At 43.3% G+C, this 22474-nt stretch overlaps 1 protein-coding gene across 1 annotated transcript in view; it reads left to right on the forward strand.

Moving 5' to 3' along the window:
• Positions 1-22474, forward strand: part of TMC3 (transmembrane channel like 3) — an 86406-nt gene that overhangs the window by 10913 nt on the left and 53019 nt on the right. Inside the window, exons 4-8 of the mRNA XM_030192011.1 lie at positions 9474-9555; positions 13766-13872; positions 18505-18603; positions 18708-18850; positions 21736-21883. Coding sequence (XP_030047871.1) covers positions 9474-9555; positions 13766-13872; positions 18505-18603; positions 18708-18850; positions 21736-21883 — 579 coding nt within the window. The remainder of the gene's footprint in view (positions 1-9473; positions 9556-13765; positions 13873-18504; positions 18604-18707; positions 18851-21735; positions 21884-22474) is intronic.

Here is a 22474-nt window from a genome sequence, read left to right on the forward strand (position 1 = left end):
TAAAAAATGGCCTGCGCTATTTTTAGTGAGTAGGTTTCCCACGCGCTGAAGCCACTTTTAGTGTGGCAGTACATTTCTATTTTCCTCATAATGGCCACGTCCTTATTTCGAACAAACAGGAGAAGGATATTGTCCCCACGGTGATAGAACATGGATAAAAGCAGTGAGGAGCAACAATAGATGACGGATTCAGTATTTATTTAAAACATGTCATCTCCAACGAGGGGAGTCTATAATGACAATAAACATCAATCCATGGCACAGGGGACTCAACGCGGCCCATGTTTCAGCACGAGGCCTTCGTCAGGAGTCAGCAGCAGTGGCGTTCCTAGGGGGGTGGACACCCGGGGCGGCGGCCCGCCCCCCAGGTGCAGCGCCCCCCCCCCCCCCCCCGATGCAGTGCGGACCCCCCCCGGCGAAAGACCCCCCGGGTGCATGGCGCTGGGGGGGGGTGCCGCAGCGCGCGCCTGCTGCAAGTTTACTAACTTTGCTCGTTCGCTGCAGCTCCCTCTGCTCCGGAACAGGAAGTAACCTGTTTCGGGGCAGAGGAAGCTGCAGCGAACGAGAGAAGTTAGCGAACTCTCGCAGCAGGCGCGCGCCGCAGCACCCCCCAGCGGCATGCACCCGGGGCGGACCGCCCCCACCGCCGCCCCCTTGGTACGCCACTGGTCAGCAGTACTACAAAAAAGAACATCCACCTTTATGAGTCATAAACATAAATACAGAATTTAAGTATGTATGTATATATGTACAGTGGGGGAAATAAGTATTTGATCCCTTGCTGATTTTGTAAGTTTGCCCACTGACAAAGACATGAGCAGCCCATAATTGAAGGGTAGGTTATTGGTAACAGTGAGAGATAGCACATCACAAATTAAATCCGGAAAATCACATTGTGGAAAGTATATGAATTTATTTGCATTCTGCAGAGGGAAATAAGTATTTGATCCCCCACCAACCAGTAAGAGATCTGGCCCCTACAGACCAGGTAGATGCTCCAAATCAACTCGTTACCTGCATGACAGACAGCTGTCGGCAATGGTCACCTGTATGAAAGACACCTGTCCACAGACTCAGTGAATCAGTCAGACTCTAACCTCTACAAAATGGCCAAGAGCAAGGAGCTGTCTAAGGATGTCAGGGACAAGATCATACACATGCACAAGGCTGGAATGGGCTACAAAACCATCAGTAAGACGCTGGGCGAGAAGGAGACAACTGTTGGTGCCATAGTAAGAAAATGGAAGAAGTACAAAATGACTGTCAATCGACAAAGATCTGGGGCTCCACGCAAAATCTCACCTCGTGGGGTATCCTTGATCATGAGGAAGGTTAGAAATCAGCCTACAACTACAAGGGGGGAACTTGTCAATGATCTCAAGGCAGCTGGGACCACTGTCACCACGAAAACCATTGGTAACACATTACGACATAACGGATTGCAATCCTGCAGTGCCCGCAAGGTCCCCCTGCTCCGGAAGGCACATGTGACGGCCCGTCTGAAGTTTGCCAGTGAACACCTGGATGATGCCGAGAGTGATTGGGAGAAGGTGCTGTGGTCAGATGAGACAAAAATTGAGCTCTTTGGCATGAACTCAACTCGCCGTGTTTGGAGGAAGAGAAATGCTGCCTATGACCCAAAGAACACCGTCCCCACTGTCAAGCATGGAGGTGGAAATGTTATGTTTTGGGGGTGTTTCTCTGCTAAGGGCACAGGACTACTTCACCGCATCAATGGGAGAATGGATGGGGCCATGTACCGTACAATTCTGAGTGACAACCTCCTTCCCTCCGCCAGGGCCTTAAAAATGGGTCGTGGCTGGGTCTTCCAGCACGACAATGACCCAAAACATACAGCCAAGGCAACAAAGGAGTGGCTCAGGAAGAAGCACATTAGGGTCATGGAGTGGCCTAGCCAGTCACCAGACCTTAATCCCATTGAAAATTTATGGAGGGAGCTGAAGCTGCGAGTTGCCAAGCGACAGCCCAGAACTCTTAATGATTTAGAGATGATCTGCAAAGAGGAGTGGACCAAAATTCCTCCTGACATGTGTGCAAACCTCATCATCAACTACAGAAGACGTCTGACCGCTGTGCTTGCCAACAAGGGTTTTGCCACCAAGTATTAGGTCTTGTTTGCCAGAGGGATTAAATACTTATTTCCCTCTGCAGAATGCAAATAAATTCATATACTTTCCACAATGTGATTTTCCGGATTTAATTTGTGATGTGCTATCTCTCACTGTTACCAATAACCTACCCTTCAATTATGGGCTGCTCATGTCTTTGTCAGTGGGCAAACTTACAAAATCAGCAAGGGATCAAATACTTATTTCCCCCACTGTATAATTACATCTAAATGAAATGTTTCGATAAAAAGCATAAAATTAAAGATAGGAATATCCAAATGTTACATAAAAAATGAATAAAACAATACAAAGTGCTAATGAGAATCACAGCCAATAGATTACAGCTATGTATAAAAATAATGGGTCTAACCCCTAACATAAAAAATGAATCAAACTCTATAAAGACTGATACTCTAAAAACATTAAGGGCTCCTTTTACTAAGGTCATCGCAACAGAATTCTGGGGCCCTCTTACAAAGGCATGGTAAGCTCTATGCACTTACTGTGCATGCCAAATCTAGACTACCGTCAGGCTAGCACACCCCCTGGCGGTAATTTTGGATTTGGAGCACACCCATACTGCCGGGGCAATTTTTTTTTTTAAATTTCCTACCACATGTGGCGTTTCCGGCATTAATTGGCATGTGCCGTCCGACCTCCGTGCAGGTTCCGCTTTAGGAGTTACGGACCGAGAAAGGGATCTGGGAGTCATCGTGGATAGAACGTTGAAATCTTCCACTCAATGTGCTGCGGCGGCTAAGAAGGCGAACAGAATGTTGAGTATTATTAGAAAAGGGATGGAAACAAGCATGAGGATGTTATAATGCCGTTATATCGCTCCATGGTGCGACCGCACCTGGAGTATTGTGTTCAGTTCTGGTCGCCTCATCTCAAAAAAGATATAAAGGAATTGGAGAAGGTGCAGAGAAGGGCGATGAAAATGATAAAAGGGATGGGACGACTACCTTATGAGGAGAGGTTAAGACGGCTAGGACTCTTTAGCCTGGAGAAAAGGCGGCTGAGGGGGTGATATGATAGAGGTCTACAAAATAATGAGTGGGGTAGAGCGGACAGATGTGAAGCGTTTGTTTACGCTTTCTAACAATAATAGAACTAGGGGACACAAGATGAAATTAGAATGTGGTAGGTTTAAAACAAATTGGAGAAAGTTTTTCTTTACTCAGCGTGTGGTTAGACTCTGGAACTCATTGCCAGAGAAGGTAGTGACGGCAGTTGGCCTTGCTGAGTTTAAAGGGGGTCTGGACAGATTCTTGAAGGAAAAGTTCATTGATCGTTATTAAATTCTGGGTTTTTGCCAGGATCTTGGGGCCTGGATTGGCCGCTGTCGGAGACAGAGTGCTGGGCTTGATGGATCTTTGGTCTTTTCCCAGCGTGGCAGTGCTTATGTACTTATGTAGTGCGAGAGCCCTTACTGCTAGATCATAAGTACATAAATACATAAGTAATGCCATACTGGGAAAAGACCAAAGGTCCATCGAGCCCAGCATCCTGTCCATGACAGCGGCCAATCCAGGACAAAGGCACCTGGCAAGCTACCCAAACGTACAAACATTTTATACAAGTTATTCCCGAAATTGTGGATTTTTCCCAAGTCCATTTAGTAGCGGTCTATGGACTTCTCCTTTAGGAAACCGTCCAACCCCTTTTAAACTCTGCCAAGCTAACCGCCTTCACTATGTTCTCCAGCAACGAATTCCAGAGTTTAATTACGCGTTGGGTGAAGAAATATTTTCTCCTATTTGTTTTAAATTTACTACACTGTAGTTTCATCGCATGCCCCCTAGTCCTAGTATTTTTGGAAAGCGTGAACAGACGCTTCACATCCACCTGTTCCACTCCACTCATTATTTTATATACCTCTATCATGTCTCCCCTCAGCCGTCTCCCCTCAGCCCGTTAAGGGCTTAGGCTGTAAATAAGCACACACTGGTTTCAGTTTTACTGCAGGCCGTTTTCCCAACCCATTGAAAAAAAGACCTTTTTCCCAGACGTGGTAAACATTGGCCCTGTGTGCGCCAAAACCACAACTCACAACCACAGGTCACTTTTTGCTGTGGCTTAGTAAAAGGACCCCTTCATAATACCTAATTATAAGAGGCCCTGACTTGATTCAACTCTCAACACCACATTTAGATGTGTTGCACCAATTCTCTGGAATTCTGTTCCTTTGGAGCTGCATAAGTCCAGTTTTAAAACATGGCTGTTTCGACAGACAATCAATTTATAAACTTGTGGCCTTTGTGATTTCTTGAAATTAGACCATATTAACATGGGAGTTAGACAGAAATTTTGGAAACATGGAGGGGCATAATCAAAAGAGACATCCTCGTTTCGATTTGGATGTCCTCGCAAAACGTCCCCATCCAGGAGTGGGGAAACCCGTATTTTCGAAACAAGATGGACGTCCATCTTTCGTTTCGAAAATATGGTCAGGGACTCCCAAATCCTGAAATTTGGTCGTCCTTAGAACTCTAAAACTGTGCTTTTGGACATTTCTGGTGCATTTTGTAACCTTGTCTTCCCCTTATCCTAACTAGCTGTGTAGATAAGTGGTTTAATACAATTCTAGAGATAGGTTTTACAACAAACACATTCCACACGTTTTAAATTTTAACCCCCCCCCCCCCCCACCCCCACCATGCCCCTCATCCCACCCACCCCAGGACTTCCACTTCCTAAATAGCTTTCCTAAATACACTACTTATCACAAATTAACTCCACCCAAATACAAATCTCTCTGCCTGATTGGCTTAAGAGTAAAGAAAATCTTGCATACTCTTAACGCCATCATAGCATACCTATTCATACCAAATAAATCAGCATGACTCTTATTCTCTGTAATAATTGTGGTGCTTTAGTTTCAAGGCCAATCATCTGGACACTAAAAGCTTGTCCTATATGTCATGAGCTCGCTAGTTTAGAACAGGAGCTTAGTAAACTAAAAGAGGAATTAGATGCACTTAAAGCAGCGTCAAAGACGCCCCAAAATCATACTGCTCAGAATCAAACCAAATTCACACCACTGCCTCAAAGGATAAAACCACCTAAAAATAGAGTTCGTTATGTGACACACAAGCATCCACCCTCACAAGTGTTGCCCCTACAGAATTCTTTTGCGCCATTACAGCACTGTGATATTCCTGAAAATAGAACGGATGCAGAAGAAAAAGGAATGAAGGTGGAACAAAAAGATAGGAAGGTACCTAAAGGGTTAAGACACCCCCAAATCACTAATGTTAAAACACATACCAGAAAATGTAGATGGAATGCGATGACCACAAATGCTCGCAGTCTAAGCAATAAAGTTCATGACCTTCAAGCCCTGATGGTGGAGGCAGACTTAGACATTGTTGCAATCACAGAGACTGGCTAAATGGGTCCCATGAATGGGATGCAAACATACCAGGCTATAATCTATTTAGGAAGGATAGAGAGGGTCGTAAAGGTGGAGGAGTAGCTCTGTATGTGAGAAATGATATCACGGCAACTGAAATGACAGGGACCTGGGGAAAAGAAGAAGCGATATAGATCACCTTAAAAAGAGATGATAGAACCTCACTCCACGTGGGTGTTGTCTACAGACCCCCAACACAACTGGAGGAACTAGATAGGGATCTGATCGCAGATATTCAAAAGTTAGGAAAGAAGAGGGAGGTGCTGTTGCTGGGAGATTTCAATCTGCCGGATGTAGATTGGAAGGTTCCGTCGGCGGAATCGGAGAGAAGTAGACAGATCGTGGATGCTTTCCAAAGTGTTTTGCTCAGACAAATGGTAACAGAACCCACGAGGGAGGGAGCGATGCTGGATCTGGTGCTCACAAATGGGGATAGCGTGTCAAATGTCCGAGTGGGTGCCCACCTGGGCAGCAGTGACCATCAAACGGTTTGGTTTGATATGACTGCTGTAGTGAAGGGCAGCCACTCAAAACTCAAAGTCCTGGATTTCAAGCATGCTGACTTTACTAAAATGGGGGAAATACCTGAGGAAGGAGCTGATGGGCTGGGAGGAAGTACAAGAAGTGGAAATACAATGGTCCAGGCTGAAAGAAGCTATAAATAGGGCAACAAACCTTTATGTAAGGAAAGTAAATAAAAGCAAGAGAAAAAGGAAACCGATATGGTTCTCCAAACAAGTGGCTGAGAAAATAAAGGCTAAAGAGTTGGCATTCCAGAAATACACAAAAACTCAAGAACAGGAACACGGGAAGGAATACCGGAGGAAACTGAAAGAAGCCAAGAGAGAGATACGTCTGGCGAAAGCACAAGCGGAAGAACAAATGGCTAGAAATGTAAGGAGGGGTGACAAAAATTTCTTCAGGTATATTAGTGAAAGGAGAATGACTAAAAAGGGAATTGTGAGACTAAAAGATACTGCGAACCGCTATGTAGATAGTGATGAAGAAAAAGCAAATTTGCTAAATAGATACTTTTGTTCTGTTTTCACAGAAGAAAATCCTGGAGCAGGACCGCGATGGACTGGAAAAAGTACAAATGAAAATGGAGTGGATACAACATCATTTACAGAAGAGAGTGTGTATGAACAACTTGTAAAGCTAAAGGTGGACAAAGCCATGGGACCGGACGGGATCCACCCCAGGATATTAAGGGAGCTCAGAGAGGTTCTGGCGGGTCCTCTTAAAGATTTGTTTAATAAATCCTTGGAGAAGGAAGAGGTTCCGAGGGATTGGAGAATGGCGGAGGTGGTCCCTCTTCACAAAAGTGGTGATAGGGAAGTACCTGGAAACTACAGGCCGGTAAGCCTCACTTCAGTTATTGGAAAAGTAATGGAAGCGATGCTGAAGGAAAAGATAGTGAATTTCCTGGAAGCCAATAAGTTGCAAGATCCCAGACAACATGGTTTTACCAAAGGGAAATCGTGCCAAACTAATCTCATTTAGTTTTTTGATTGGGTGACAGGAGAATTGAATCAGGGACGAGCTATGGACGTAATCTACTTAGATTGCAGCAAAGCTTTTGACACGGTTCCCCACAGGAGGCTTTTAAATAAACTGGATGGGCTGAAGATAGGACCTAAAGTGGTGAACTGGATTAGGAACTGGTTGACGGACAGACGCCAGAGGGTGGTGGTGAATGGAGTTAGCTCAGAGGAGGGAAAGGTGAGTAGTGGAGTGCCTCAAGGATCGGTGCTGGGGCCGATTCTGTTCAATATATTTGTGAGTGACATTGCCGAAGGGTTAGAAGGTAAAGTTTGCCTATTTGCGGATGATACTAAGATCTGTAACAGAGTGGACACCCTGGAGGGAGTGGAAAACATGAAAAAGGATCTGAAGAAGCTAGAACAATGGTCTATGGTCTGGCAATTAAAATTCAATGCCAAGAAATGCAAAGTGATGCACTTAGGGAATAGAAATCCACGGGAGACATATGTGTTAGGTGGCGAGAGTCTGATAGGTATGGACGGGGAGAGGGATCTTGGGGTGATAGTATCTGAGGATTTGAAGGCGACGAAACAGTGTGACAAGGCGGTGGCTGTATCTAGAAGGTTGTTGGGCTGTATAGAGAGAGGTGTGACCAGCAGAAGAAAGGGAGTGTTGATGCCCCTGTATAAGTCGTTGGTGAGGCCCCATCTGGAGTATTGTGTTCAGTTTTGGAGGCCGTATCTTGCTAAGGATGTAAAAAGAATCGAAGCGGTGCAAAGAAAAGCTACGAGAATGGTATGGGATTTGCGTAACAAGACGTATGAGTAGAGACTTGCTGACCTGAACATGTATACACTGAAGGAAAGGAGAAACAGGGGTGATATGATACAGACGTTCAAATATTTGAAAGGTATTAATCTGCAAACAAACCTTTTCCGGAGATACGAAGGCGGTAGAACGAGAGGACATGAAATGAGATTGAAGGGGGGCAGACTCAAGAAAAATGTCAGGAAGTATTTCTTCACGGAGAGAGTGGTGGATGCTTGGAATGCCCTCCCGTGGGAGGTGGTGGAGATGAAAACGGTAACAAAATTCAAACATGCGTGGGATAAACATAAGGGAATCCTGTTCAGAAGGAATGGATCCTCAGGAGCTTAACCGAGATTGGATAGCAGAGCCGGTAGTGGGAGGCGGGGCTGGAGGTTGGGAGGCGGGGATAGTGCTGGGCAGACTTATACGGTCTGTGCCAGAGCCGGTGGTTGGGAGGCGGGGCTGGTGGTTGGGAGGCAGGGATAATGCTGGGCAGACTTATACGGTCTGTGCCCTGAAGAGCATAGGTACAAATCAAAGTAGGGTATACACAAAAAGTAGCACACATGAGTTGTCTTGTTGGGCAGACTGGATGGACCGTGCAGGTCTTTTTCTGCCATCATCTACTATGTTACTATGTTACTATGTCTTCCCTAGACTTGGTCGTTTCTGATTTTTGGTCATCCTTGATTCTCTCCGGTGGTCATCTGGTCATTTTGGGCACCTTTTTGTGCCTTGGTCGTAAGAAAAACACGACCAGGTAAAGTCGTCCAAATGTTCATCATGGATGTCCTTGTTTCTTTCGATTATGGGCCAAGGACATCCTAGTGTTAGGCACGCCCAAGTCTCACCTTCGCTATGCCTCCGATATGCCTGCTTGAACTTTGGCCGTCTCTGCGATGGAGTGCAGTTGGGGATGTCCAAAATCAGCTTTCGATTATACCAAATTGGACGACCCTGTGAGAAGGACGCCTATCTTCCCATTTATGTCAAAAGATGGGCGTCCTTCTCTTTTGAAAATGAGCCCAATAGTGTTACTGTTTTTGTGTTAATCCCTTTTGTGTTACAGCTATCATGAGTTACCGGTTTAAATTGTTGCTCTATACAACTTCTCCTTATGTTTCTCTTGTTATGTTTTTATAACATAACCATTCAAATGCAGCAAATAAATAAATAAATATTTTATTACTTTATTATTTGTGAATCATTTTTGCTGTTTTTGTATCAATTATGTGAACTGCCCTGATGGCCCTAAACAATGGACAGTATAGCGAATAATACTAAATAACTAATTAATTTATTTATTTATATCTCCACTATTAATTAATATCTCCACTATCTGGATAGTTTCTGTAGTCAGCATTGAATCTGGATATTCAGCGGCAGCCACTATCTAGATACCAGCACTGAATATCCAGATTTAATTCAACTGCATGGACAACATTTGTTTTTAACCACTGACTACTGACCACCCTGGCTGAATATTGACCTGATTTTTTTAACAGTAATTTAGGATTACTTTTCAGATGTTAAATTTCATCCCAGGTTGCCAAGATTAAGACATTTTCCCTGAGTTGTACACTTGAGAAATTGGGAATTGTGCCATCCCTAATACGCAGCACTTTTTCTTTCAGCTCTGGAAGAAATTTCTACGACTAGTGTATAACTTTGTGGTTCTCTTCATTCCATGGGAAATGAGAATAAAGAAAATAGAAAGTAAGTACCTGCACACAGGAGACTGTGCAGTAACGACGAATAGAATCAAACCAAGTAAAGTGATGCATGGATTGGAGGAAGAACTGATTTTTCAACATTTAGAATGTCTTACAACTGGGCAAGTTAGGGGTCGAGGTTCAAAAAGTTTAACCAGTTAAACCCTGCTGAGCTGGTCATCTGGCAATATTCAGCAGCAGTTAATCAGGTAGTGCTGCTGAATATTTCATGTGACCACCCAGGCACTGCCCAGTTAGTGTCAGTGTGGTCTGGTGGTGGAACTTGGGTGGAGCTGGCATTTAACTTGATAGCAATGATATTCAGTCTGTTAACCAGTTAAGGGCCCCTTTTACCAAGCTGCAGCAAAAGGGGGCCGGCGCTGGCATTGGCATGTGTCTTACACATGTGCCGAGGCCCCCTTTTACCGCAGCTTGGTAAAAGGGGCCCTTAACTGGTTAACAAACTGAATATCATTGCTAGGCCACTCCTCCACTCCAGTCCCTTGAAATTTGGCTGTCCCTGTGGTGGGGAGGGCAGTAGAGGACATCCAAAATGTTTGAAAGAAGGATGTCCACACCTTAGTTATGCCTCTGCTGACACACACATACCTCCCCCCCCCCCAGGGACCTGCACACTGCCCCCCCCCCCAGGGACGGCCAAATTTCAAGGGGGTGGAGTGAAGGAGTGGCCTAGTGGTTAGAGCACTGGTCTTTTAATCCAGAGGTGGCCAGTTCAAATCCCACTGCTGCTACTTGTGATCCAAAATCCAAATAAATAAATAAATAAAGGGGGTGTCAGAGGCAAAGCAAAGGCATGGACAACATCCACATTTTAGACATCCTCAACTGCCATTGCAGGGACAGAGACATAGCAAAGGACATCCTTCACCCATACTCTAAAAAAGACAAAAGTTTTTCAAGTTGTTTTTTTGGGGGTGGGAGGTGGTTAGTGACCACTGGGGGAGTAGGGGGAGGTAATCCCTGATTCCTTCTGGTGATCATCTGGTCATTTAGGGCACATTTTTGTGGCTTGGTCGTAAAAAAAATGACCAAGTAAAGTTGGCCAAGTGTTTGTCAGGGACACCCTTCTTTTTTCCATTATCGCTTGAGGACACCCATCTGTTAGGCATGCCCCAGTCTCGCCTTCACTATGCCTCCGACAAGCCCCCGGGAACTTTGGTCATCCCCGCGACGGGACGCAATTAGGGATGCCCAAAATTGGCTTTTGATTATGCTGGTTTGGGCGACCCTGAGAGAAGGATGCCCGTCTCCCGATTTGTGTCGAAAGATGAGCGCCCTTTTCTTTCGAAAATAAGCCTGTATAGACTCTCTGTTCCTAGGATCCAAAATAAGAATATATCCAGATTTATCTAGAGAAACGCAGAAGAGGTGTAAGGCCTTTTTGGCTATGCGCCAGAGGACTTTGGCTTTAGGGGCCAATTTCTTACTTAAATTTCCTTGTATATGCCGAGTGTTATTTCAAACTAAGCAGTTTCAATTTTTTGATCTTAAGCAATTAGAAGAGTTTTTGCTTTCTAAAGAAGAAGAGAATGTGAATGTGAATGTTAATTAACAGAATGCACACTGTATGGAAGCAGAGATAGGTCAGCAGTACCTCCTGTGTTGATTTCTTTAAAGTATACTTTAATAGTATTATTCTTTTTTTCTTTTTCTTGGATCTATTTTGCCTAATTATAAAGGTCGAAAGATTTAAGCAAATTTCATCTTAATGTTAGTGGAGATAATTGGTTTGAGTTAATTATAAATTTCTGTATCATCTCTGTTTGAGTTGCAAAATATAATAATAATCAATAAAAAAAAAGGAGCCCTAAATAAGTACATAAAGTTAGGAAAACAAAAAGGCTTCCAAACTTATTTGCTGGGCTAACTAGGCATCAGTCTGAATATCGGCCAGTGTCCAATTAACTTCCAAGTGACTACCCTTACCTGGATATTCAATAGCAGAGGCCAGACATGGCCCAACATTGAATATCTGGTCTCAATTCAGTTTCTCCTGGCCGTTTAAATAATTTTGAAAATCGGCCCCTACATGGCTGTGCTTCCCTAAGCTGTCACAGAGCCCAATATTGCTCTCAGAGGGAGAGGGACTCTGGGAGATTAAGGGGGCAACCTCCTCTAATATCTCCAGTAGAGCGCTATATAAAATGAGCATCTTTATATAACCTAGATGTTCCCGGGAGCAGCTGTAAATTCTGATATTTACCTTGGCAGACATAAACATGCATTTCCATGTTTTGTAGTGGAGGACTGGCCTAGTGGTAAGGGTGGTGGACTTTGGTCCTGAGGAACTGAGTTTGATTCCCACTTCAGGCACAGGCAGCTCCTTGTGACTCTGGGCAAGTCACTTAACCCTCCATTGCCCCATGTAAGCTGCATTGAGCCTGCCATGAGTGGGAAAGCTCAGGGTACAAATGTAACAAAAACAAATGGGGAATGTGTGTGTATCTTTTAGCCCCACCCTTGTTTCACTCAGAACACAACTAGACCACACCTCTTTGCAATATGCATGTATTTATAATTTAAATTACATGGCCAGTACTTGCGATAAATCTTGAAGCGGCGATAAATCTCTAATATCTCAAACAAATACCCAGCATCAATATCTTCAATCTCATTCACATTAGAGCAAAGGATTAACATTACTTTAATTTCTTTGTATATAGGACCTCAGCAATAATGTACTTCACAAGAGCTAAATAAATGCTCTTGACTCGCTCAAGTCTTCATTGGTCCAATTTTTCTTTAATCAAACATTTTTGTTAAATATTTTCTCTATGTATTTAAAATTTCAGTCCAGTTCAACAAATTATGAATGTTACTTAGCTTTAAATGGTGGTTGTTCACAGGTAAGACGACTAAAATTGAAAATGAAAAAAGATGACCTTACAAAAATCAATTTAAAAAAGTTTATTGATTTTAAAAAATATTTAAAAAGGAAGGTGATTGAGACTCGACACAGATGTGTTTCGGCCTATCAGGCTACTACTACTACTACTATTTAGCATTTCTATAGCGCTACAAGGCATACGCAGCGCTGCACAAACATAGAAGAAAGACAGTCCCTGCTCAAAGAGCTTACAATCTAATAGACAAAAAATAAATAAAGTAAGCAAATCAAATCAATTAATGTGAACGGGAAGGAAGAGAGGAGGGTAGGTGGAGGCGAGTGGTTACGAGTCAAAAGCAATGTTAAAGAGGTGGGCTGCATCAGGAGTCTTTTCACCATACAGAAAATCTTGTTTTCATTCACGATTGATTAAATTGAAAAACTTGAGCCGAAGCTTCTGCTCGGTCTATTCTTCAGATTTCTCGTGAGAACTTATCTCATTAAAGGTATAGCTAAAGCTGTAGCAATGAATTAAGCTCCGGTCAGCGTCTTGCGTCTAAAGACTCCTGATGCAGGCCTGATAGGCCGAAACACAGCTTGTCGAGTCTCAATCACCTTCCCTTTTTAATATTTTTTAAAATCAATAAACTTTTTAAAATTGATTTTTGTAAGGTCGTCTTTTTTCATTTTCAATTTTAGTCATCTTTTCTGTTTTTGTTTTTTATCTGGTTTCTGCAAAGACTGGTTTCTTCTGTTTTTTTGTATTGGTTGTTCACAGGACCATTTGCCAACGTGTGGCATGTTTTGCAAATAGCTGCGTCAGGGTTCAGTCCACTGCAATTTCAAACATAAATATCAGTATGTCTCCAAAATAAAAATCAAAAAATATAATATCTTGCTCCACAATGACTCACCCAAACATGTCTCAAAATCAATCTTGACTCAATTTTAGATATTTGTGTTTGAAATTGCAGTGGATTGAACCCTGACGCAGCTATTTGCGAAACATGCCGTATGTCGGTGAACAGTCCTGTGAACAACCAGCATTTATCCAACCTCCTAGAAATGGACCATTGGTCTGAACCATTTTGGTTGTTCCTATGTTAAAATTGAGATTTAAACATTTTATGTGATATACACATCTACAACAGTTTATGCACATCCAAATTGTGAATAAGACTTCTAAAATAGCCACCTTTGTGTGTGCTCCAATGGCAATTGTTCTGAACTGAACTATGAAATGAAGTTTCAAATGAAACATTCCGTATTGTAATGAAGTGCAAAAGTGAGTAATCAGAGCTTCTAAAATGTGTTAGTGCATGTGGCAGAGTAACACAAGATAACTGACTGTTACCTCTGGCTTAAGGTCACTTTGGGTCAGGTGTGGCATCCTACTTCATCTTCTTAAGATGGTTATTTGGAATCAACATTGTCCTCACCATTATGACGGGAGCTTTTGTTGTATTACCAGAGGTAAGATAGCATTTGCTTTACATTGTCAACAGAGAAACACTCCCATCGTGATCTTGAAAGACTTTTCTAATACAAGAAAAGGGGGATAGAACTATATATAAAAAAATGGGAGCAACTTGCTATTTTCTTTCTTAATTTAAAAAAAACCTGTTAGGTGTCTTGTTTTTTCTTCTTCTGCAGAGCATAACAACATCAGCAGCATTGCATCCTCCTGCTAGGTACAATCTGTCTGCAAATCTTGTAAAATATATTTCTATGAAACTAAATATAAGAGTATATACTATTCCAATAACTAGCATAGGGGCATTTTCGATATGATGTCTAAATTCGATTTTGGACGTTTTGCTGAAAACGTCTAAAAATTAAGTGGCGAACCTAGCGATTTTCAAACCAGAAAAACATCTATCTTTTTGTTTTGAAAATAGCTATTTCCTAGATGTTTTGTAGACATTTTGTGCTCAGTGCGTTTTTCTTTTGTGACCATTCTTGCAAAAAAAAAAAAAAAAAAAGACGTCCAAGGGAAAATACACAAAACAAGCCATGGGCCAGCATTCTTAGTAGACTGGCCACACAGACTTCCCAGCAGAGCAGTGGGGCACCCTAGAGGGCACTGCAGTGGACTTCATATAAAAGATTCCAGGTACACATCTCACCATTACCCCCTTATACTGTACAGGGAGCCCTTCAAAACCTACCAAAAACCTACTGTACCCAATTATACACCATAGCCCTTTTGTCTGTAGTTCTCACCAATATTTATTTATTTATAACATTTATATCCCACAATTTTCCCACCCACGGGCAGGCTCAATGTGGCTTACAACAGTTTACAAAAACATACAACAATTCAGCAAACAAAACAATCAATTGCAAAGGAGTGAAAGAGAGAAAGGGTAATAGCAAAGGAGGGAAAAGGAGAAAGAGTAGTGGTGATCAAAATGCCGCTATGACAGTTACAGTTCAGAAGTAAGAGATGCCAGGCGGGTTTGGAACGTAAGCGTCTCCAAATAACAAGGTCTTGAGGCGCTTTTTGAAGGTCGGGTGATCGGGGGTACGTTTGACCAATTTAGGTAGACCATTCCACAAATGAGCGCTAATATAGGAGAAGGTGGATGCGTAGGTGGTCCTATACTCCAAAACTTACCAAAAACCTACTGTACCCAATTATACACCATAGCCCTTATGTCTGCAGTTCTCACCAATATGTGGATACAGTAGGTTTTTAATGGGTTTTGGAGAGCTCACACTTTCCACCACAAGTGTAATAGAGTGGGATAAAGGTCTGGGTCCCCTTCTCTACAATGCATTGCACCGACCTCTAGGTTACTCCAGGAACCAGCTTGCTGCTCTATTAGGAATGGCCATAACATCTTAAGCTGTTATAGAGACTGGTATATATTGTTTCTTTCACATCATGGGGTGGGGGGGATCAGTGACCACTGGGGGAGTAAGGGGGGGTCATCTGGTCATTTAGAGCACATTTTTGTGACTTAGTCATGATTGAATCAGGTGTAGACCAAACTGTTTTAGCCCTGGATGTTTTGGTTTTGTTCCATTATGGCAGAAAAACGTCCAAGTTTTGGGAATGCCCATGTCCCACCCCCGACCCACCCACTTGTGATTTGAATGCACTGCAAATGAACTGCATAGAAAAACATCTTTAAATGGGTTTCAAAAATAGCAATTTGGACATTTTGGACAAAAATTAAGTCCATCTGCTGCTTTTTGGATGTTTTTCTGTTTCAAAAATGATCCCCATTATATGTTATATTACATATGTGAAATATAGTTTAACAAAGTAGTATAGACTCCAGTGATTCTAAAATCTTACAAAACAAAGGAATATTGCCCATAGCAATCTGAGTTACTTCTAGGTTGATACATCATGTGTGGATAAGGGTCTGTTTAAAATCACTGTAATAATATCCTGTGCAAAGAAACACTTTTTTATTTAAGGGATCACTATTAACTGTATTCTTCAAAATATCAAAATGCTTGTTCCTTGGCTCTCTCATTTCCTCATACATGGGTGCATCCACGGATAGGCTTGGGATGCTCCTGCTTACACAATTCTTCACAATGTCCTATTAATATGTCTAAAAAATAGTGTTATTTATTTATTTAGAACATTTATATCCCACAGATTCCCACCATGGCAGGCTCTATGTGGCTCACAACATTTATGACTACTACTACTACTACTACTTAGCATTTCTATAGCGCTGCCAGGGTTACGCAGCGCTGTACAAGTTTAGCATGGAGAAGGACAGTCCCTGCTCAAGAGAGCTTACAATCTAAAGGTTACAAACTATGTTGTCAGTGTAGGTAACTTACAACTTATGTGGTCAGTGTAGATAGCTTACAATCTAAAGGTTACAACTATGTAGTCAGTGTAGGTAACATGAATGGGGAAGGTGGTTAGGCGCCAAAAGCAAGGGAGAAGAGATGGGCTTTGAGTAAGGACTTGAAGATGGGCAGGGAGGGCGCATGGCGTATGGGCTCGGGAAGTCTGTTCCAGGCATAAGGTGATGCAAGGCAGAAGAGGCGGAGTCTGGAGTTAGCGGTGGTAGAGTAGGGTACAGATAGAAGTGATTTGTCCTGAGAGCAGAGGTTGCGGGTGTGAACATACGGGGAGAGGAGGCTGCAGTTTGAGTGCACTTGAAGGTCAATAGGAGAAGCTTGAACTGTATACGGTAGCGGATCGGGAGCCAGTGAAGCGACTTCAGGAGAGGGGTGATATGAGAGTATCGGTTCACGCGGTAGATAAGACGTGCAGCGGAATTTTGGACAGATTGAAGGGGGGATAGATGGCTAAGCGGGAGGCCAGCGAGAAGAAGGTTGCAATAGTCAAGACGAGAGGTAACGAGCGAGTGGACGAGGGTTCGGGTGGTCTGTTCAGAGAGGAATGGGCGAATTTTGCTAATATTATAGAGGAAGAAGCGACAGGTCTTAGCTGTCTGCTGGATATGGGCAGAGAAGGGGAGGAGTCAAAGATAACTCCGAGATTGCGGGCTGAAGAGACGGGGAGGATGAGGGCATTGTCAACAGAGACGTAAAGTGGGGGTAGAGGAGAAGAGGGTTTGGGTGGAAAGACAAGGAGCTCGGTCTTTGCCATGTTCAGTTTCAGATGCCGGTTGGACATCCAGGCAGCGATGTCTGAGAGGCAGGCCGAAACTTTGGCCTGGGTTTCGACTGTGATGTCGGGAGTGGAAAGATAAAGCTGAGTGTCATCAGCATAGAGATGGTACTGGAAACCATGTGATGAGATCAGCGAGCCCAGGGAGGAGGTGTAGATCGAGAAAAGAAGCGGTCCAAGGACAGATCCTTGAGGAACCCCAACAGAGAGCGGGATGGGGGTGGAAGAAGAGCCATTAGAAAATACTCTGAAGGTGCGTTAGGAAAGGTACGAAGAGAACCAGGAGAGGACGGAGCCCTGGAACCCGAATGAGGACAGTGTGTCAAGAAGTAAATTATGATTAACGGTGTCAAAGGCGGCCGATAGGTCAAGGAGGATGAGGATGGAATAGTGACCTTTGGATTTTGCAAGGAACAGGTCATTGCAGACTTTAGAGAGTGCTGTTTCTGTCGAGTGTAGTGGGCGAAAGCCGGATTGAAGCGGATCGAGGACGGCCTGAGAGGAGAGGAAATCAAGGCAGCGGCTTTGGACAGCGCGTTCAAGTAATTTGGAGAGGAAGGGTAGAAGAGAGGTGGGGCGGTAGTTGGAGGGACAGGTGGGGTCAAGTGAAGGTTTTTTGAGAAGTGGTGTGACTACAGCATGCTTGAAGGTGTCAGGGACAGTAGCAGTGGAGAGAGAGAGGTTGATGATGTGACAGATTGAGGGGATAACTGTAGGAGAGATGTTGTTAAGCAGATTGGTGGGAATGGGATCAGAGGAACAGGTGGTGTACTTAGAGGAAGAAAGAAGGTGAGCAGTGTCATAAGTACATAAGTACATAAGTAGTGCCATACTGGGAAAGACCAAAGGTCCATCTAGCCCAGCATCCTGTCACCGACAGTGGCCAATCCAGGTCAAGGGCACCTGGCACGCTCCCCAAACGTAAAAACATTCCAGACAAGTTATACCTAAAAATGAGGAATTTTTCCTCTTCATTGATCGCAGGGAAGGAGGAGAAGGAGGCCAGGTTAGGTTGAAAAGAACATCATACAAATTCAAGGTCGAGGCAGAGATTAAGGAACATCAAGGGAGGGGAGCAAACAACAGGAGACACAAATGAGAGTCAGTAGGAAGTTAGATAACAGAAGAGTACGATTGATCACATAGATAAGTCTTAAGGGACTTCTTGAACAGATTGTGGTCGGCAGTCTCCTTTAAAGTAGATGGTAGACCATTCCAGTAACGAGGGCTCGCAAAGCAAAAGGAGGAGCTGAAGAGCAATTTGTATCTCAAATTCCTGCAGCTAGGGTAGTGGAGAGTGAGATAGGTACGAGAAGACTTCATGGAATTCCTGCAAGGGAGGTCAACCAGGCTGAACATGTAAGCTGGGGCTTCTCCGTACACAATCTTGTTGGTTAAAGCACAGATTTTGAAATGGAAATGCAACAGTAATATTGTCACAAAAATGTATTTTTGCCTCTCTCTGTCATTAAATCTCTACTTTTTCGTCTTATCAGCTTCTTGCAGGAGCAGCTTTTGGAAGCACAATCAGCAAGACCATTCCTGAGAAGGACTTTCCATCAGCACAGGACCTCGACACTATCTGGTCACTTGGGGCAAGAACTTCCTTCCTCATATTCTCAACATTTTTTCATCTATTATACAGACTTTTGCTATTGCTAAAAACTATCTTTCATGACCCAGCGTTTATTTTTTGCAGGGCTACCTCCAGTACTCTGTCTTGTTTTACGGATACTATGGCAGGGACAGGAAGATTGGCAGAGCGGGGTATCGACTGCCCCTGGCATATTTCCTTGTTGGCATGGCAGTGTTTGCTTACAGCTTCATCATCCTTTTGAGAAAGTAATACTCTATCTTTTTAATTTAATGATACATATATGCAAAAATCTATTTTTGTTGAGGTATTTAGTAAGGGTTTTGGGTCATCCAGGGCTATTAGTATGCTTAGGGAATAATGATAGCTAAGAATGGGCTTTGTGAATAATTTGAAGAGAATCTGGCAAGTTCACCTTTTTGGCAATTTTTACATTTTGTTTTACATTTATGAAGTTTAGCAACTAAGGGGTCCTTTTTACTTTGGCATGCTGACAGATTTAGTGCTTGCTAATGATTAGCACATGCTAAATGATAAGAAACCCGTTATATTCCTATGGGCATCCTATCATTTAATGCATGCTAATCATTAGCGCATACTAAATCTGTTAGTGTGCCATAGTAAAAAGACCCCTAATTACAAGAAAGTACTGTTAAAGTTAAGCAATCATCACATAAGAACAGAATCAAGAAAATCATCCAGTCACTATAACTAAAGCCAACAATGTGAGGGGCAGATTATCCAGTAAAGAAGCAAAACTATCAGAATATAACTTTATAATGAAATAAGTAAAAGAAAAACTAGCCAAGTGGCGACTCCATCCCCAGACCCCCCCCCCCCTCCAAAAAAAAAAAATAGCCGGTTTTTAGTTTGGCACTAAATGGTTACAGTTGATACAGTTGCAAGGGTGATCAGCAGGTTCTCCAACACTCACTGTTTAAACAGGCATACCCTATAAATCCAACATAAATGCCTGGTCTCTGCAACACAACAAAACTAAAGTATGTAATGGACATAACACAGCTCTTCCGTTGTACGATTCCATAATGTGGCTGTGCCACATGAACTTTATCTAACCACAATATCACTTTGTATTTGTTTACACCGGAGTCTGCAAACGCCTCTCCGGTACTATGTAAGCCACATTGAGCCTACAAATAGGTGGGAAAATGTGGGATACAAATGTAACAAATAAATAAATTTTCAGCTGCACTATCCAGTTAAGATATCATATCATGTATATATATATATATATAATGCCGCTATTTACACAAGGAGATACACTAAATCAGGGGTGTTCAATGTCAGTCCTTGAGGTCTGCAACCCAGTCGGGGTTTCAGAATTTCCCCAATGAATATGTAAAATATCTATTTGCATACAGTGGCGGCAGTTCATGCAAATAGATCTCATGCATATTCACAGGGGAAATCCTGACAATCCAACTGGGTTGCGGACCTCGTAGACCGACATTGAGCATCCCTACTCTAAACTAACCATCTTAATATAATCAGAAATCAGAAATATAATCTTAATATAATATAAAATAACTGCTTTTGCCAGGGCTGCCTAGAGGGGGGGCAAGGGGGACAATATTCCCCGGGCCTGGGCCTCCAAGGGGGTCCTGGTGCCGCAGTCCCCTCCACCCGCCCCCCCTCCATCCACCACCGGGCCGGGCCCCCCTGAATTCAAATCATAGCGCCTCACCTCGACCTCGCTCCATGTGAAAGAAGTGCAGCAGCGGCAGTCTGCAGATCGCCTCCCTTCGGGCCTTCCCTCCCTGTGTTCCACCCTCATCTGACGGGGGTTAGCTTTGCAGAGTTTAAAAAGGGGTTAGACAGTTTCCTAAAGGAGAAGTCCATAAACCACTACTATATGGACTTGGGAAAAATCCACAATTCCAGGAATAACATGCATAGAATGTTTGTACATTTGGGAAGCTTGCCAGGTGCCCTTGGCCTGGATTGGCTGCTGTTGGGGACAGGATGCTGGGCTCAATGGACCCTTGGTCTTTTCCCAGTGTGGCATTACTTATGTACTTATGATCTGCAGACTGCCACTGCTGTGCTTTTTTCACATGGAGCGAGGTTGAGGTGAGACGCTATGATTTGAATTCAGGGGGGCCTGGCCCGGTGGTGGACGGAGGGGGGCAGGTGGGTGGGGCAGCGGGGGCAGCATTGCTCCGGGCCCGGCCCACTCTCTCGGCGGCCCTGCTTTTTGCTAATGTAGGAGTGGAAGAGTAGCTTAAGAGTAGCAATGGGCTGGGAACCGGTTCAAATCCCATGTGGCCTTGGGCAAGTCACTTAAGCCTCCATGCTTCAGGACAAGACAATGCCAAACCATTCCTATATCATTCCAGGAAAACCAAGAGGGAGATCCCTCACTGTGTGATTGCCAGGAATCAACTCTGACTTAAAGGCACATCTGGTTCTGGATTGCTAATATAGCAGGAGAGTATGCCAGTACTGCATCTGTCTTTTGATTTCAAACACAATCCTGATCGCCATACTATCATGGATGTGTGTTATGTGTGATTAGGAATGCAGTGTGATGCCTAAAATAATGAATATGAGAAAGAGAGAGCATAATGTTGTGACCGAAAGGGGAACAAGCTTTCAGTAGGATAAGAAACGTGAGCTGAATGTTGTATAGGGTAATGTTAACATCAGGGTAGGCCAAAGTGGTCTTTTAAAAATTTATGACTCAATCTACCGTTGGAACAGCAACACAAACCATTTAAAAAACAATTTGGTCTGGGAAACTTAAGTGTTTAAATACAGAACAGGGCTTTAACATTTTTGTGAGATAACATGACAGAGTAAAAAATGATTTCCACATCCCTCTCCCAGCATCTTTAAAATGATAGGAGCTCCAGGACAGCAGCAGAGCTCAGCATCAAACTTGTCCCAGCTTCAGGCAGGAATAAATATATTCCTAAGTAGGTTCCTAGAGGTGAACAGAAGATCCTTATGTAGTTGAGTGAATATGGACAACGTTTGAAGGGCTCTCTCCTTACTAGCAACCCGGTTTCTACACTGTCTGGTTACCAACATAAATCAAATTAAATTTACATTCATATTCTTTTGCATTTCATTCCTCTAAAAAAGTTTTCAACTTGACTTTTCTTTTTTTCAGAATGGCAAAGAACTCAAGACTGAGTCTTGCGAGTGCATCGGATGAGAATTACACTTTCTGCTGGAGGTTGTTCTGTGCATGGGACTATCTGATAGGAAACCCTGAGGCTGCAGAAAGCAAATCTGCTGCAATAGTTAACAGCATCAGGGTGAGCAGCCAGTCATCTGACCTCACATTATCCTTTGGTCTATTGCCTCTTATTTATATTTATTTAGTTGCATTTGTATCCCACATTTTCCCACCTATTTGCGGGCTCAGTGTGGCTTACAATACATTGTAAATAATGGAAATACAGTTGGTTACATTACGATTATGGTTACATTGTGAATAGTTAAGGAAGACAGAGTTATATCGGTCACCTTTGGGGCGTAGAAACTATAGGATATGACGTTGGGGAATTACTACGGTGATCGAATAATAGCAAGAGAGTGATGGGTAGACAGTTTTTATTTGTGGGTAGATTGTTGAGTGGGAGAGAGTTCGGGGAAGTGGAGTACGTGAGATAATGTCTTGAGGCATCATTATGACGTATATGGGATTTATATGTTTTAATCCTTGCGGTATGTTTTTTCAAAGAGATAGGTCTTTAATCGTTTGCGGAAGTCTGTCAACTCATAGACCGCTCTCAGGCCGCGTGGCAGTGCGTTCCAGAGTTGCGTGCTCTTGTAGGTGAAGGTTGATGCGTGTAGTGCTTTATACTTTATGCCTTTGCACTTTGGGAAGTGGAGGTTGAGGAAAG

The sequence above is a fragment of the Microcaecilia unicolor genome, chromosome 1 (assembly GCF_901765095.1).
Source record: "Microcaecilia unicolor chromosome 1, aMicUni1.1, whole genome shotgun sequence".
Lineage (NCBI taxonomy): Eukaryota > Metazoa > Chordata > Amphibia > Gymnophiona > Siphonopidae > Microcaecilia > Microcaecilia unicolor.